Source organism: Lissotriton vulgaris, chromosome 1_2 (assembly GCF_964263255.1).
Source record: "Lissotriton vulgaris chromosome 1_2, aLisVul1.2, whole genome shotgun sequence".
Classification (NCBI taxonomy): Eukaryota; Metazoa; Chordata; class Amphibia; order Caudata; family Salamandridae; genus Lissotriton; species Lissotriton vulgaris.
The window spans coordinates 102353327-102369259 of record NC_141686.1 but is presented as its reverse complement, the minus strand read 5'-3'; the positions used below and the strand labels follow the sequence as shown (position 1 = coordinate 102369259).

General features: G+C 51.2%; 1 protein-coding gene across 1 annotated transcript in view; it reads left to right on the top strand.

Moving 5' to 3' along the window:
- The first annotated feature begins 12742 nt into the window (after window positions 1–12742).
- The window catches only part of TUBA8 (tubulin alpha 8), a 71000-nt gene continuing 67809 nt past the window's right edge, over window positions 12743–15933 (top strand). The window contains exon 1 of the mRNA XM_086952919.1: window positions 12743–13250. Coding sequence (XP_086809045.1) covers window positions 13248–13250 — 3 coding nt within the window. The 5' untranslated portion in view covers window positions 12743–13247. The remainder of the gene's footprint in view (window positions 13251–15933) is intronic.

Here is a 15933-nt window from a genome sequence, read left to right as displayed (position 1 = left end):
AGGATGGTGAAAGCCTACCGCCCTGTTTTGATGAGTTCCCACTAACTGCTGACCTGGCCCGGTAGTGCCTGCTGTTCTGTTCACTAGCCCCTGAGGAAGGAGTGCCAACCAAGGTCCCAGAGGCTGCGGGGATCTTGCGCCACGCCAGCGCTGGGACTAAAAGCCCCTGAAGAGGAGAGCGCCATATTGGGACTGGACTGGACCCCCCAGGAGGTGAGGAGCATTGCCCTGGGGCCCCTGAGGCTTGCTGTTGGGACTGTCTGCCCACCTGAAGTGCTGAGCCCCCGAAGCGCTGCGCTACTTGGTCCAGAACTGCTGCCTCCTAAGCTCTGTGTGTGCAGGGAAGGACTGTTGTCTCCTAAGCGCTAGCCTTTTCAAGCGCTGTGTGCTGGAAGCGCTGTGCCTGCTGAGCACTGTAATTCCCAAGCGCTGAACTGCTGAAAGCTGCTGCTGCCGGATGCTCCAAGGCCATGCTGAGCCCTACCTGCAAAGCGCCTTGATCTCTAGGCGCTATCCTGCCTAGAACTGTGCCCTTGGCAGTGCTGACTTGAGCGCGCTATTGCCGATCACTGCCGCGGCCGGGCCCGCACGGGAAGAACTCCTGCCTTAAAAGCGCCATGGGTGCCTACCCCGCAGTATTTCCCCTGTCGCGGGTGCCTACCCGGCATTTTGAATAATTTATGAGCAGGTGTCCACCCCGCGGAATTGCCGCCTAAACTCACCGCTGCAGCTCGGGGATCTCTGGAGAAGCGCTGCGAAGTCCCGGTCCCCTCAGAGCGGGACCCGGGTGAAGAGGAAGTCCGCCGTCCAGCCAGAGGAGGTCGGGAGCCTACCCCGCTTTCCCGTGAGCGCCATGGGCAGGAATCCTGGTTAGTCACCGCCGCGGCCCCGCGCCTGAGTAGGGAGGTGTCCGCTGCAGCCTGCGTCCCAACTGTGGCCCCAGACCCCGGAGAGAGCCGTCGCCACGGCATCAGAGAGGCCCCCACCGGGCCAAGGAAGCCAAACTCGACCTTCCCCACGTGACCGGGGTGCCGACGAGTCATCGGCAGTGCCCCCTTCTTTGCCGCGCTGCCATTAGCGGTTGGTGCCATGCCTACGGAGGCCGCACTCGGATTTGTGCCGAGCGCCACACCCCATTTCAAGCCGTGTTTTTTGAGGAAGGAAACCTTACAGGGGCCCAGGACCAGCTCTACTATCGGCGTGGGGCTCCCCGTAGAGCTCGAGCCCCGCCGACCGGGCCCCGCTGTGCTCCTAAGTAGAATTAGGCGGCAAAGGTCTCACCGGAGGGCCGACAACACAAGAACCGCCCCTCCCCGCAGGAGTCAGCAGCTGGGCTCGGTAGGCCCTGGTTAAACCCCTGATGGGCCAGTCGGACCGAAGAACTCAGTAAGTGGGGGAATTGTATGGTCCAACGCTGGACTGGGCCGGAGACTGCTCCCATGACCACTGTTTTAGACCCCTGAAGTAGCCTGTAGCCCATGTGTTGCCCCTAAAGAATGTGGGCATGGAAAATGGTAAAAATGCTGGGCTCATGCCAAGCATGATTCTGTTGTGATCTTGGTACTTCTGTTGAGTTATTGCAAAGTTCCCCCAGTACAAGGAGTGTTTTATATTGAAAGTGGTCTACCAAATGTTCTATAATGCAACCAGTCCAATGAAAGGCTAACCTCAATGAACCTGCAAGGGAATTGTTACTGTGCTATGTTGACGCTTGTTGTGATCTGAAATTTTTCCCTGAGTAATGGTAGTGTTACATTTTCTTGATCCAACCCATTTAATGCCTAGAGTAATGTGCCTAGTGGTTTCCAGGTCAAGGTTACGCCACTGTGGATGGAGCCGCAGAAGGTTTGTGCCTGTCTAGGCCTGATGTTAATGTTGGGTGCTTAATGTTCCCTTTTGCAGGGGATGCTGAGGCCATACTTAATGTGCTTTTACGCCCAAAGTTAACGCTTTATGTTTTTATTTCAGCCCTTAAACTAATGGACTTATCTTTTTCTTATTTTCCCCTTTTCCCTGTCAATAATCCCTGTGTATATATTGCCCTGGCGCCAGTTGGCGCACCATTGTGATAACTGTGCCTTCTTTTACGTATTTGTGATAATACAAAAGTTATTCTTTTTCAACCAAAACTGGTGTTGTGTCTCTATTTGTGCTGTGCCTGGTGTGTCGTCTGTGCTTACTGCATGGATGCTTCACACATGTCCTCAGGAGTTTGGCCTGCCCGCTCTGCACCATGCTACCCCCCATAGAATTGGTCACCCCATTTCTGACATTGGTGGCAGCGGTGGGATAGGACTTGTGTTTGCGCAGTACCGCAGCGACCACAGGTTACAATGCAAAATGAGCTTTGAGAAGTAATCACAGTTTTTCTTGGGGATTATTGTGTTTTTTCTGATTATTGTTTCCTCCTAAAAGTGATTTTGAATTGTGTCTCCCTGTTGCACTGTGGATGGTGTGTCCCGGGTGTACCTTGCCAGGATGGGGTTGGTTTATGATGAGGACTACCTCATGGAGTACACCGAGCAGGAAGTGTTGTATTTCTGCCGAGAAAGAGGGATATCCCTAGTAGGCGACACCCGCAGGAAGTTATTTCTCTATGAGGCCCTCAAGAGGAGGGGAACCCTTAGGGCCCTCTGGGGACTTGTCAGATTACCCCTCCGCGTATTTAAAGGGTGGATTTGGTAGAGACCAGAGGGAGGGGTCCCAGTCCATAAGCCTGGAGGGTAGTGACTTTGAGGATGAGGAGGAAGAAGTTTATAGGGCAGAGACATCAGTAGCGGAGGAGGACACCATAGACAGGGAGTCCCGCACTGGGTCCAGTCCTGGGGGCACTGCCCCATCCCTTTCTCTGTCCCCAGAAGAGTGGGTAGATAGAAGGGAAGAAAGGGAACATCAGCTGGCGCTGGAGAAGCTCAAGTTGGAGCATGCCGAAGAGTTAGCGCAGCTGAGTGTGGAAGAGAAGAGGCTAGAGACTGAGGAAGTCCTAGCGCAGGAGAGGATGGCGGAGGCGGAGAGGGCCTTTGACAGGGAGAGACTAGCTCAGGTGGGTAGGTTGTCCCCTGAGAGTGGTTTTTGCGGTCTGGATTCACCAGTGAGGGTGGGTTCCAGTGGTGGCAGCGATAGTTGTTCCAGTGCAGGGAGTCCCACTGCCAGAGCCCAGGAGACAGTGCCTGATTCCCAGGAAAAGGGGGACGGGTTGGTGTTCAGGGGCAAGGGAAAGCTGTCCCATCAGTCCTGGGGGGAGTTTGCGGAAGAGTGTTGAACTGCATTGGAGAATTGGGTGGTGAGTAGAGCAGTGGAGGATTGGGAAGGGCTGTGCCATGCAGTTATCAGGGAGCACATGCTAAGGAGTTGTTTTCCAAGGCTGCCTCACCACTTGTTGCAGTGAGGATTCTCAGGACCCAGGGAACTTGCACGGGAGGCAGACCTTTGGGTAAGTGCCAGAGAGTCTGAGAGGGCATGATCCAGAAGGGAGTGATGCAGGGATCTTCCGACCCAGGGAGGCGGGAGAGGTGAGGAATAGCCCAGCTAGGTCCCAGGGAAGTGAGAGGGTTGTAGGGCCTCACATCCTATCTACAGGAGGGAGTGAGACGGGGAGGTGTCCCGAGGTGCCCCAACCGCAGTCTCAGGGCCTGGAGAGTTTCAGAAGGGAACCCGAGGTTGGGAGCCTAGGCTGTCCTGATGTGCCTTCCAGTGAAAGCGAACCCCTCATATCAGGAGGACCCGGAGCATCTGTAATCGGAGCTCCAGTGGTTCGGGGGTCTGTCCAGTTGCAGGGTTTAGATCCTGGGCTGGGGTGCCAGGTTCAGGGGTTGCCTGACCTGAACGGAGGGGCACTTGTAAACAAGGTCCCTACTGGTGTGACTTCCAGGGGTACTACTCCAGGTGGGAGGGTGCGGAACTCTGAAAGGGGGTGCAGAGGGAGGAAGCTCTCTCCTCTGGCCCCGGCTCAGCCACAGGGCGTAGATCCTGGGTTGGGAGGCCAGGGACAGGGGTTGCCTGACCTGGTGGGTGGGACATCTCTAAACAGTGTCCCCCCGGGTTTGACTCTCAGGGATACTTCTCCAGGTAGGAGGGTGCGGATCTCTGGGAGGGGGTGCAGGGGGAGGGAGGACTCGCCCTTGTCACCGGGTCAGCTTAAGTGTTTAGATCCTGGGCTGGGATGCCAGGTTCAGGGGTTGCCTGACCTGGCGGGTGGGACATCTGTAATCGGGGCCCCTCCAGAATTGACTTCCAGGGGTACTACTCTAGTTAGGAGGGTGCGGAACTCTGGGAGGGGGTGCAGGGGGAGGGAGGACTCGCCCCTGTCACCAGTTCAACCTAAGGGTTTAGACCCTAGGTTGGGGAGTCAGTTGCAGGGTCAAGGCCCTGGACTGGGGAGAAAGTGGTGTTATGAGGGTGCCCCATATAGGAGGAGAGGGCGGAACCCCAGAAGGAGAGGTAGGGGGAGGAAAGCCTCGCCCCTGGTGACTGGTCAGCCTGAGGGTGCAGAACCCAGGTGGGAGGACCAGTGGCAGTTTGCTAGGAGGAGAGTGGTCAAAGGGTACTACGGGCCTGGGGCTAAAGCCTCCCGCTCTGTGAGAGAGCAAGGGCCAGAGGTGTCTGGATGGCCTAGTGGCTGGTCCTGGCCACATCCCGCTAGAGAGCTTCAGTGGGATGGTTTGGTTGGTGAAGGGAGGGTTGAGAGAGGGAACCATTGGGTTCCAGAGTGGAGAAGAAACTGCAGGTGCTCCTGTAGTTGCGGGCCTGCGTCCACCTTTTCTCGCCCCAAGCAGGGAAGCCCATCAAGGCAATGATTGGTCTACCCTGGCTTTTGGCTGGGGGGGAGTTGTGTTGGACTTGGCCCATTTCCCCCCAACATTTTTCGCTTTTCGCCCCCCTAATGTAGGATGTCTCCCCCATGGTAGGAAAACTGTATAGGCCATGTGTGGTATGAGATGCCCTGTTTATGATGACAATGTAATGCAATGGTGTGAGCACTTGTTAATCCCCCATCAAGAAAATGTACCCTGGTGAACTGCTAATTTTTAAAATGGATGCCATGGCTATGTGTTGTGCCTCCTGACTGCAGTAGGTTAGCGGTCTAGATGTTTGGTACCCAGCAGTCCAAGCATTTGGAGGGAAAGCCTGGCACCCAGGGTGCTCTACTCCTCCCCCTGAGCCAGTTTGAGCCAGTTCCCCAGAGGATTCCAGAAGCTTCTGGCACTGCCTGGTAGGTGGGGTGAGGGGGATATCAATAAGGGGGCTGTGCCACCATGTGCTGAGACAGAGCAGGGACAAGAACATGAGGGGACCTGCCGCCAGGGGATACTGCCACTTGGGCCTGTGTGCTGGACCCTGCACCTAACTAGAACCCCTCTGCTCTCCCCAGGGCTAGTGGAAGCCCCATTGCAGGAGTTCAGGCTGCTGTATAGGAGATGGGCCAGGCTACAGAGGAGGATGGTGAAAGCCTACCGCCCTGTTTTGATGAGTTCCCACTAACTGCTGACCTGGCCCGGTAGTGCCTGCTGCTCTGTTCCCTGGCCCCTGAGGAAGGAGTGCCAATCAAGGTCCCAGAGGCTGCGGGGTTCTTGCGCCACGCCAGCGCTGGGCCTAAAAGCCCCTGAAGAGGAGAGCGCCATATTGGGGCTGGACTGGAACCCCCAGGAGGTGAGGAGCGTTGCCCTGGGGCCCCTGAGGCTTGCTGTTGGGACTGTCTGCCCACCTGAAGTGCTGAGCCCCCGAAGCGCTGTGCTCCCTACGCGCTACTTGGTCCAGAACTGCTGCCTCCTAAGCGCTGTGTGTGAAGGGAAGGACTGTTGTCTCCTAAGCGATAGCCTTTTCAAGCGCTGTGTGCTGGAAGCGCTGTGCCTGCTGGCCACTGTAATTCCCAAGCGCTGAACTGCTGAAAGCTGCTGCTGTCGGATGCCCCAAGGCCATGCTGAGCCCTACCTGCAAATCAACGTGATCTCTAGGCGCTATCCTGCCTAGAACTGTGCCCTTGGCAGTGCTGGCCTGAGCGCGATATTGCCGATCACCGCCGCGGCCGGGCCCGCACGGGAAGAACTACTGCCTTAAAAGCGCCATGGGTGCCTACCCCGCAGTATTTCCCCTGTCGCGGGTGCCTACCCAACGTTTTGAATAATTTATGAGCAGGTGTCCACCCCGCGGAATTGCCGCCTAAACTCACCGCTGCGGCTCGGGGATCTCTGGAGAAGCGCTGCGAAGTCCCGGTCCCCTCGGAGCGGGACCCGGGTGAAGAGGAAGTCCGCTGTCCAGCCAGAGGAGGTCGGGAGCCAACCCCGCTTTCCCGTGAGCGCCATGGGCAGGAATCCTGGTTAGTCACCGCTGCGGCCCCGCGCCTGAGTAGGGAGGTGTCTGCTGCAGCCTGCGTCCCAACTGTGGCCCCAGACCCTGGAGAGAGCCGCCGCCACGGCATCAGAGAGGCCCGCACCGGGCCGAGGAAGCCAAACTCGACCTTCCCCACGTGACCGGGGTACCGACGAGTCATCGGCAGTGCCCCCTTCTTTGCCGCGCTGCCATTAGCGGTTGGCGCAATGCCTACGGAGGCCGCGCTCGGATTGGTGCCGAGCGCCACACCCCATTTCAAGCCGTGTCCCGGAAGGAAGGAGACCTACAGGGGCCCGGGACCAGCTCTACTATCGGCGTGGGGCTCCCCATAGAGCGCGAGCCCCGCCGACCGGGCCCCGCTGTGCTCCTAAGCAGAATTAGGCGGCAAAGGTCTCACCGGAGGGCCAACAACACAAGAACCGCCCCTCTCCGCAGGAGTCAGCAGCTGGGCTCAGTAGGCCCTGGTTAAATCCCTGATGGGCCAGTCGGACCGAAGAACTCAGTAAGTGGGGGAATTGTATAGTCCAACGCTGGACTGGGCCGGAGACTGCTCCCATGACCACTGTTTTAGACCCCTGAAGTAGCCTGTAGCCCATGTGTTGCCCCTAAAGAATGTGGGCATGGATAATGGTAATAATGCTGGGCTCATGCCAAGCGTGATTCTGTTGTGATCTTGGTACTTCTGTTGAGTTATTGCAAAGTTCCCCTAGTACAAGGAGTGTTTTATATTGAAAGTGGTCTACCAAATGTTCTATATTGCAACCAGTCCAATGAAAGGCTAACCTCAATGAACCTGCAAGGGAATTGTTACTGTGCTATGTTGAGGCTTGTTGTGATCTGAAATTTTTCCCTGAGTAATGGTAGTGTTACATTTTCTTGATCCAACCCATTTAATGCCTAGAGTAATGTGCCTAGTGGTTTCCAGGTCAAGGTTACGCCACTGTGGATGGAGACGCAGAATGTTTGTGCCTGTCTAGGCCTGATGTTAATGTTGGGTGCTTAATGTTCCCTTTTGCAGGGGATGCTGAGGCCATGCTTAATGTGCTTTTACGCCCAAAGTTAACGCTTTATGTTTTTATTTCAGCCCTTAAACTAATGGACTTATCTTTTTCTTATTTTCCCCTTTTCCCTGTCAATAATCCCTGTGTATATATTGCCCTGGTGCCAGTTGGCGCACCATTGTGATTACTGTGCCTTCTTTTACGTATTTGTGATAATACAAAAGTTATTCTTTTTCAACCAAAACTGGTGTTGTGTCTCTATTTGTGCTGTTCCTGGTGTGTCGTCTGTGCGTACTGCATGGATGCTTCACACATGTCCTCAGGAGTTTGGCCTGCCCGCTCTGCACCATGCTACCCCCCATAGAATTGGTCAACCCATTTCTAACACTGCTGAACTCTGACCCACATCCCTCCCGGCAACCCACGAAATGAACCTTGAAATAGTAATCAACAGTAATCTCACTATGACCGACTAAGTGATTGCAATCTCCGTCTCTTGCTTCCTCACGTTGAAGATGCTCAAGAAGATCTTCAAATGGCTCCCTACCAACACTCCTAGAATTGTTGCCAAACCCCTCATGACCAGCTGCAACGCACTCTGTGGCGGAATCAATGCTCGATGGACCAGAAAACGCCAGAACATACAAATATGAGAGGCGAGGTTCATCCTCAACCTCCCACCCCACCCCACACTCCGATCACCCTGCATTTCAAAGAGCACCGCTGGCTCCCATTCTACAAACAAGCACTGTTCAAGCCTTACACAACATTAGACTCACTTTCTCAACAACCACATAAACTCCCACAAACCAATCACATACTTCTGCTCAGCTGGATTCCTGCTCTCATTGCCCCCGCATGTGCAGAAGCGGATCTAACAAATCTGGAGGTCGTGCCTTCTCCCTCGCCCCTAAAGCCTGAAACAAGACTTCTCTGCACACCAGAGTTGCCTCCTCGGGTCTAGGAATCTGCAGGAACCTGAAGACGTTCGCCTGGCACTGGCTTGGCCCATACAGCCCCTGCTTCAGCACCAGGATACCCTCCCAGGGTGTGTGCCTCGCAAACACACATAACACGTGTAGGTGTAATGTTAAGTGCCGGCACAAGATGCATGACTTTATAGATTATGTGGGTTATGCGGAGGTGTACAGGCACTGTGGCTGCAAGTCAGAGCTTTGTGGATGTGTAGAGCGAGGTATAGCGGTACAGTGGGTACAGTGGGTATAATGGTATGTGATGTACTCTAAAGTGCAGGGCGAGGTTTTATGATTGTATAGAGAAGGGTATAGAGGTGCACATGGGTACAATGATATGTGATGTACTGTAAAGTGCTGGGCGAGGTATGGTTGTATAGAGAAGGGTATAGCGGTACACATGGGTACAATGATATGTGATGTACTGTAGAGTGCAGGGTGAGGTTTTATGGTTGTATAGAGAAGGGTATAGCGGTACACATGGGTACAATGATATGTGATGTACTCTAAAGTGCAGGGCGAGGTTATATGATTGCATAGGGAAGGGTATAGCGGTACACATGGGTACAATGATATGTGATGTACTGTAAAGTGCAGGGTGAGGTTTTATGGTTGTATAGAGAAGGGTATAGCGGTACACATGGGTACAATGATATGTGATGTACTCTAAAGTGCAGGGCGAGGTTATATTATTGTATAGAGAAGGGTATAGCGGTACACATGGGTACAATGATATGTGATGTACTGTAAAGTGCTGGGCGAGGTATGGTTCTATAGAGAAGGGTATTGCTGTACAGATGGGTACAATGATATGTGATGTACTCTAAATTGCAGGGCGAGGTTTTATGGTTGTATAGAGAAAGGTATAGCTGTACAGATGGGTACAATGATATGTGATGTACTCTAAAGTGCAGGGCGAGGTTTTATGGTTGTATAGAGAAGGGTATAGCTCTACAGATGGGTACAATGATATGTGATGTACTTTAAAGGACAAGGTTTTATGGTTGTATAGAGAAGGGTATAGCGGTACACATGGGTACAATGATATGTGATGTACTGTAAAGTGCTGGGCGAGGTATGGTTGTATATAGAAGGGTATTGCTGTACAGATGGGTACAATGATGTGTGATGAATTTTAAAGTGGTGGGTCAGGTTATATGGTTGTATAGAGAAGGGTATAACTGTACGGATGGGTACAATGATATGTGATGTACTGTAAAGGACGAGGTTATATGGTTGTATAGAGAAGGGTATAGCTGTACGGATGGGTACAATGATATGTGATGTACTCTAAAATGCAGGGCGAGGTTTTATGGTTGTATAGAGAAGGGTATAGCTGTACAGATGGGTACAATGATATGTGATGTACTCTAAAGTGCAGGGCAAGGTTTTATGGTTGTATAGAGAAGGGTATAGCGGTACACATGGGTACAATGATATGTGATGTACTCTAAAGTGCAGGGCAAGGTTTTATGGTTCTATAGAGAAGGGTATAGCTGTACAGATGGGTACAATGATATTTCATGTACTGTAAAGGACGAGGTTTTATGGTTGTATAGAGAAGCGTATTGCTGTACAGATGGGTACAATGATATGTGATGTACTCTAAAGGGCAGGGCGAGGTTTTATGGTTGTATAGAGAAGGGTATAGCTGTACAGATGGGTACAATGATATGTGATGTACTCTAAAGTCGAGGGCAAGGTTTTATGGTTGTATAGAGAAGGGTATAGTGGTAAAGATGGGTACAATGATATGTGAGGTACTCTAAAGTGCAGGGCGAGGTTTTATGGTTGTATAGAGAAGGGTATAGCTGTACAGATGGGTACAATGATATGTGATGTACTTTAAAGGACAAGGTTGTATGGTTGTATAGAGAAGGGTATAGCGGTACACATGGGTACAATGATATGTGATGTACTGTAAAGTGCTGGGCGATGTATGGTTGTATATAGAAGCGTATTGCTGTACAGATGGGTACAATGATATGTGATGTACTGTAAAGGACGAGGTTATATGGTTGTATAGAGAAGGGTATAGCGGTACAGATGGGTACAATGATATGTGATGTACTCTAAAGTGCAGGGCGAGGTTTTATGGTTGTATAGAGAAAGGTATAGCTGTACAGATGGGTGCAATGATATGTGATGTGCTGTATAGTACAGGACAAGGTTTTATGGTTGTATAGAGAAGGGTACAGCGGTACAGATGGGTACAATGATATGTGATGTGCTGTATAGTACAGGACAAGGTTTTATGGTTGTGTAGAGAAGGGTACAGCGGTACAGATGGGTACAATGATATGTGATTTACTCTAAAGGGCAGGGCGAGGTTTTATGGTTGTATAGAGAAGGGTATAGCGGTACACATGGGTACAATGATATGTGATGTACTCTAAAGTGCAGGGCGAGGTTTTATGGTTGTATAGAGAAGGGTATAGCTGTACAGATGGGTACAATGATATGTGATGTACTTTAAAGGACAAGGTTTTATGGTTGTATAGAGAAGGGTATAGCTGTACGGATGGGTACAATGATATGTGATGTACTGTAAAGGACGAGGTTTTATGGTTGTATAGAGAAGGGTATAGCTGTACAGATGGGTACGTTGATATTTGATGTACTGTAAAGGACAAGGTTTTATGGTTGTATAGAGAAGGCAGTGGTGTGTGATGTACTGTATAGTACAGGACGAGGTTTTATGGCTGCACAGAGAAGGGTATAGCTGTACAAGTCCGCATGCCGTCTACTGCTGCCGAGGCGGACAGTGGGCCTGGTGTACTTAGGATATGGGTTTCAGGGCTGTGATGTATGTGATGTACTCTAAAGTCGAGGGCAAGGTTTTATGGTTATATAGAGAAGGGTATAGCTGAACAGATGGGTACAATGATATGCGATGTACTTTAAAGGACAAGGTTTTATGGTTGTATAGAGAAGGGTATAGCGGTACACATGGGTACAATGATATGTGATGTACTGTAAAGGACGAGGTTTTATGGTTGTATAGAGAAGGGTGTAGCTGTACGGATGGGTACAATGATATGTGATGTACTGTAACAGACGAGGTTTTATGGTTGTATAGAGAAGGGTATAGCTGTACAGATGGGTACAATGATATGTGATGTACTGTAAAGGACGAGGTTTTATGATTGTATAGAGAAGGGTATAGCGGTACACATGGGTACAATGATATGTGATGTACTGTAACAGACGAGGTTTTATGGTTGTATAGAGAAGGGTATAGCTGTACAGATGGGTACAATGATATGTGATGTACTTTAAAGGACAAGGTTTTATGGTTGTATAGAGAAGGGTATAGCTGTACAGATGGGTACGTTGATATTTGATGTACTGTAAAGGACGAGGTTTTATGGTTGTATAGAGAAGGGTATAGCGGTACACATGGGTACAATGATATGTGATGTACTGTAACAGACGAGGTTTTATGGTTGTATAGAGAAGGGTATAGCTGTACAGATGGGTACAATGATATGTGATGTACTTTAAAGGACAAGGTTTTATGGTTGTATAGAGAAGGGTATAGCTGTACAGATGGGTACGTTGATATTTGATGTACTGTAAAGGACGAGGTTTTATGGTTGTATAGAGAAGGGTATAGCTGTACAGATGGGTACAATGATATGTGATGTACTTTAAAGGACGAGGTTTTATGGTTGTATAGAGAAGGGTATAGCTGTACAGATGGGTACGTTGATATTTGATGTACTGTAAAGGACGAGGTTTTATGGTCGTATAGAGAAGGGTATAGCTGTACAGATGGGTACGTTGATATTTGATGTACTGTAAAGGACGAGGTTTTATGGTTGTATAGAGAAGGGTATAGCTGTACAGATGGGTACGTTGATATTTGATGTACTGTAAAGGACGAGGTTTTATGGTTGTATAGAGAAGGGTATAGCTGTACAGATGGGTACGTTGATATTTGATGTACTGTAAAGGACGAGGTTTTATGGTTGTATAGAGAAGGGTATAGCGGTACAAGTCCGCATGGACGGCTTACAGATGGCACTCGTGATTTATAACTGCAGGTGTGTGCCGTCTACTGCTGCCGAGGCGGACAGTGGGCCTGGTGGACATAGGATATGGGCTTCAGGGCTTGTATCTGCAGTGGCGGGAGTGTGAGGGTCGGATGTTGTGATGTGCATCACAGGGGAGGAGAACCAGCGAGGGCCGTGACGTCACGTCTCAGGCTGACGGGAGTGAGTGAGTGTGGGTCTTTCCTGGATACGTAGACATCGGTGTGGCGCGACCCTCTCCCAACTACCACCCCCCGGCCCTGGTGACTGCCCCCGGCCCAGGACAGCGCCTGTCACTGGTTGCATTGTGATGGTGTCCGTGATGGGGGGCGACGTCCGGGACACCTACCTAAAACGCCCCCTACCGGCCCCCTGCTCCCCAGAGGCTGCACCAGAGGCCAGCAGGGCGAAGGCGTGTCAAGGAGGGGAGAAAGAGACAGCCCCGGGAGAGTGTCCCCATGCAAGAGAGAGCACGAGAGACCAGCAGAAAGAAGTGCCAGTAAGAGACAGCCCCGGGAGAGCGCCCCCTCCTGCAAGAAACAATACAAAAAGAGAAAAGGGTGTCAGTGAGAATATTTAGAGACAGCGAAGAGAGTGCCCCCTGCAAGACAGAGAACGCAAACGAGCAGGAAAACGTTCAGAAAGGCAGAGCTACAGCGAAGGGAGAGTGAAAGACAGGCGTGAAAGGTGCCCTCTGCAAGCGAGCCCCCGGCAGACTACGACAGACTATCGGCGAGAGGTCTGCCAAGAGACATACAGCAGGAGAGAGTGGACGCAGCGGCGAGGGATTCGTTAGCGACTGAAGTGACAGCAGCAGGTGGCGGTGACTGCAGGACACTCCCCGTCCGTGGAGCTCAGACAGACACCCCGTCCGTCCGTCTGACAGAAGCAGCGCAGCCCGGCTCACCATGGTAAGAGAGTGCCGGGCGGCCCGGGGGCGGTGGGGCATGAGGTGGGTGAGCCGCGTGTGGGACCGGTGTCTACTCTAGAGGCGCCCGTCCACTTCCGTGTTTGGAAATGCGGGTCCAACTTGAACTTTGCGGTGGAGCTCACTTTCAGCGGGGCTCGAATGCCTCATAGTCACAAGGGAAGGGGGGGCTTTTTTTTTTTATTACCTACTGAAAGTGGGGGTCGGACCCGCCAAGCGCCTACCACCTGTGTCTGGAGTTGAGTGACCATAGTAGATATGGCTGCTGCCACTCCCACATCCCAAACACGACAGGGAGAAGAGACAGCCATGGGAAGCAGGGGGTAGACTGCAAGGGAGAGGTGAGAGGGCGCGACCTTCTGCAAGAAAGACAGCTATATACGGATGTGCTGTGGGCGACAGATGTGAGACGGAAGGGGGGTGGGGGCACGGAGGTGATATAGAGACCGCATCATGACAAAGACAGAAGTCACGTGATGCACACCCTAAAGAGTTTTTAAATTTACACCTGGATAGGACTCGACAGTCACTGGAGACGTGTGGCTCGGAGCTCAGGGCACGGTGCACAACCCCGATACGAAAAACAAAGCTTTGGATGAGAAACTGGCATGGGGAATAGACTGCACCTCAGAACACACATGGATCTGGGGAAAAGGAGCGAGTAACATCAAGCCAGAAGAAAAAGGCAATATCAGAAGACAGAAACCCAAGAAGGAATGCAAGGAGCCATCTGGGCTAAAGAAAGCACTTCAGGGGAAATGGCAATATAAGAGAAAGAGCAGTCTAAGAGAACTAGGGGAAAGGCACCAATCCTGGAGACAGACAGGCCCAGGAGAAGACAATAATCCCTGAGAAATAGCAATGCAGGGCACAGAAAACTAGTAGAAAAAGCGGTCCAGAGAAAGAGTGACCCAGAGGGATGTAAATGTAATGTAAATTGATACTTGTATAGCACACTACTCACCCGCAAGGGTCTCAAGGCGCTTGTACGAATACCGCTGTGGAACCCATCCTGGCTTTCCCTGTGAGGCGTCCACTCCTGGGCACCCCCAAGGTGGAGGCCAGGCATCCTTAGCGTTGTGGGGGCCGTTGTGGAGATTAAGCAAGCTCTTGCCCAGAGTTGCAGAGTGGGACTCCATGATTGGAATAGGCACCGAGGCGAGAATTATCCGTGGAATTTTGAGCCCAAGACCCGCCGAGGCACGGAATTGAACCCTGGTCCCGGGCTAGACCTCTGCCTCAGGGTCTGCCGCTCTAACCATTGAGCCACACTTCTCCACAGGGATAGAAAAACCCAGGGAAAAGAGCAATCTTAAGTAAATGCAACAATCCAGGTAAGGCGAGCAATCCAAGTAAAATAAAATAATTACATGGAAAAAACAATGCAGTGGAAACAAAGCAACCCGGGGAAAAGGCAATCATGGGAAAAGAGCAATCTAGAGAGAAGAGAGCAATCCAGAAGGAACAAAGAAAAAAGGGGCGCTGTAGTGCCAGGAGTGCCCCCATGAACTCAAGAACCGCACATGAGGCTTCATGGAGGATCATCGTAGAAGAGAGCCTTCCTAGAAGCGCGGCGGACCTGGCAAACTTCTGGCATCTCTACACCATATGCACCAGAAGAGCGTTGGCATCAAAGGATGCGTCTGCTTATAACCCTGCTCTGCCCCCTTGGCCTGCCCTACCGGCTGGCTGTGGGCCCCTGCATCTATCCATGAACTGAAGACCAACCTTCGGTTCCCCTCAGACCCTGGGTGTGCTCTACTGGCTGGTCTGAGTTCAGAAGTATAGGAAACGCCATCCTAAATTCCAGGGGTATCATGGTTGGTAAGTCTGGCCACACCCTAACCTGAACACCTAGTGTCCCATTGTTCCAGTGAATGCCAACCAGTCCAGTTGGTGCCATCGGTCCTGTCGTTGAAGAATATTAAACGCAAGGAGGGGTTAACAAGATAAATGCCCCTGAAGCTTATACCTCCATCTGAGTGGAACCCTGTAGTCAAGGCAACCCATAGCATGATACTTTGTCTGGTTCAGTCTTGCCTACTAGCATCCTTTTTATTTATGTTCTCAGTTTACCTAAGGGTGGGGGGTAGGGGTGTGCTCAGATTTGTTTTCACGTTTTTGAGGTTTTGCCACCTTCCTAAGTGTGCAGATTCTCCTGGTTTCCTTCTGCGCGAAGTGTTCTGCTACTAAAACCCGCCACGTCAAACACGACTCATGACGTGCAAGTCATTATACTTTCGAATGAAGTTCATGCGGAAACATGCATGCATGAGTTTTCTTCAGGTTTACATTTTGTGGAGCTTTTTTATGCACAGTGGTATTGCTGCCAAGAAGTAGGCTGTTTGCTGCATAGTATATATTCCGGACCATTGTTTGAGTGTTAAACAGGACATTTCACCACAAATTAAATCAAATCTCCCGATTTCCATGTGTAAGGCCAGCAGCAAAAAAATGGCAAACTGTCTGAAGATGAAGACTTTTCTATAGACCTTCAAGAAGGTTGCTAAAAAAAGTTGCACTCCTATTGGTGGACCATGCCATTTTGGGTACAGTCTCAGCTACTCTGTCCCATGACTGCTGAGCTATTTTGTTTGAACCCGGAGTTGAAGACAACTAGGACAAAGAGCAAACAAATCAGAGCCCCTACTGTACTTTATAGCAAT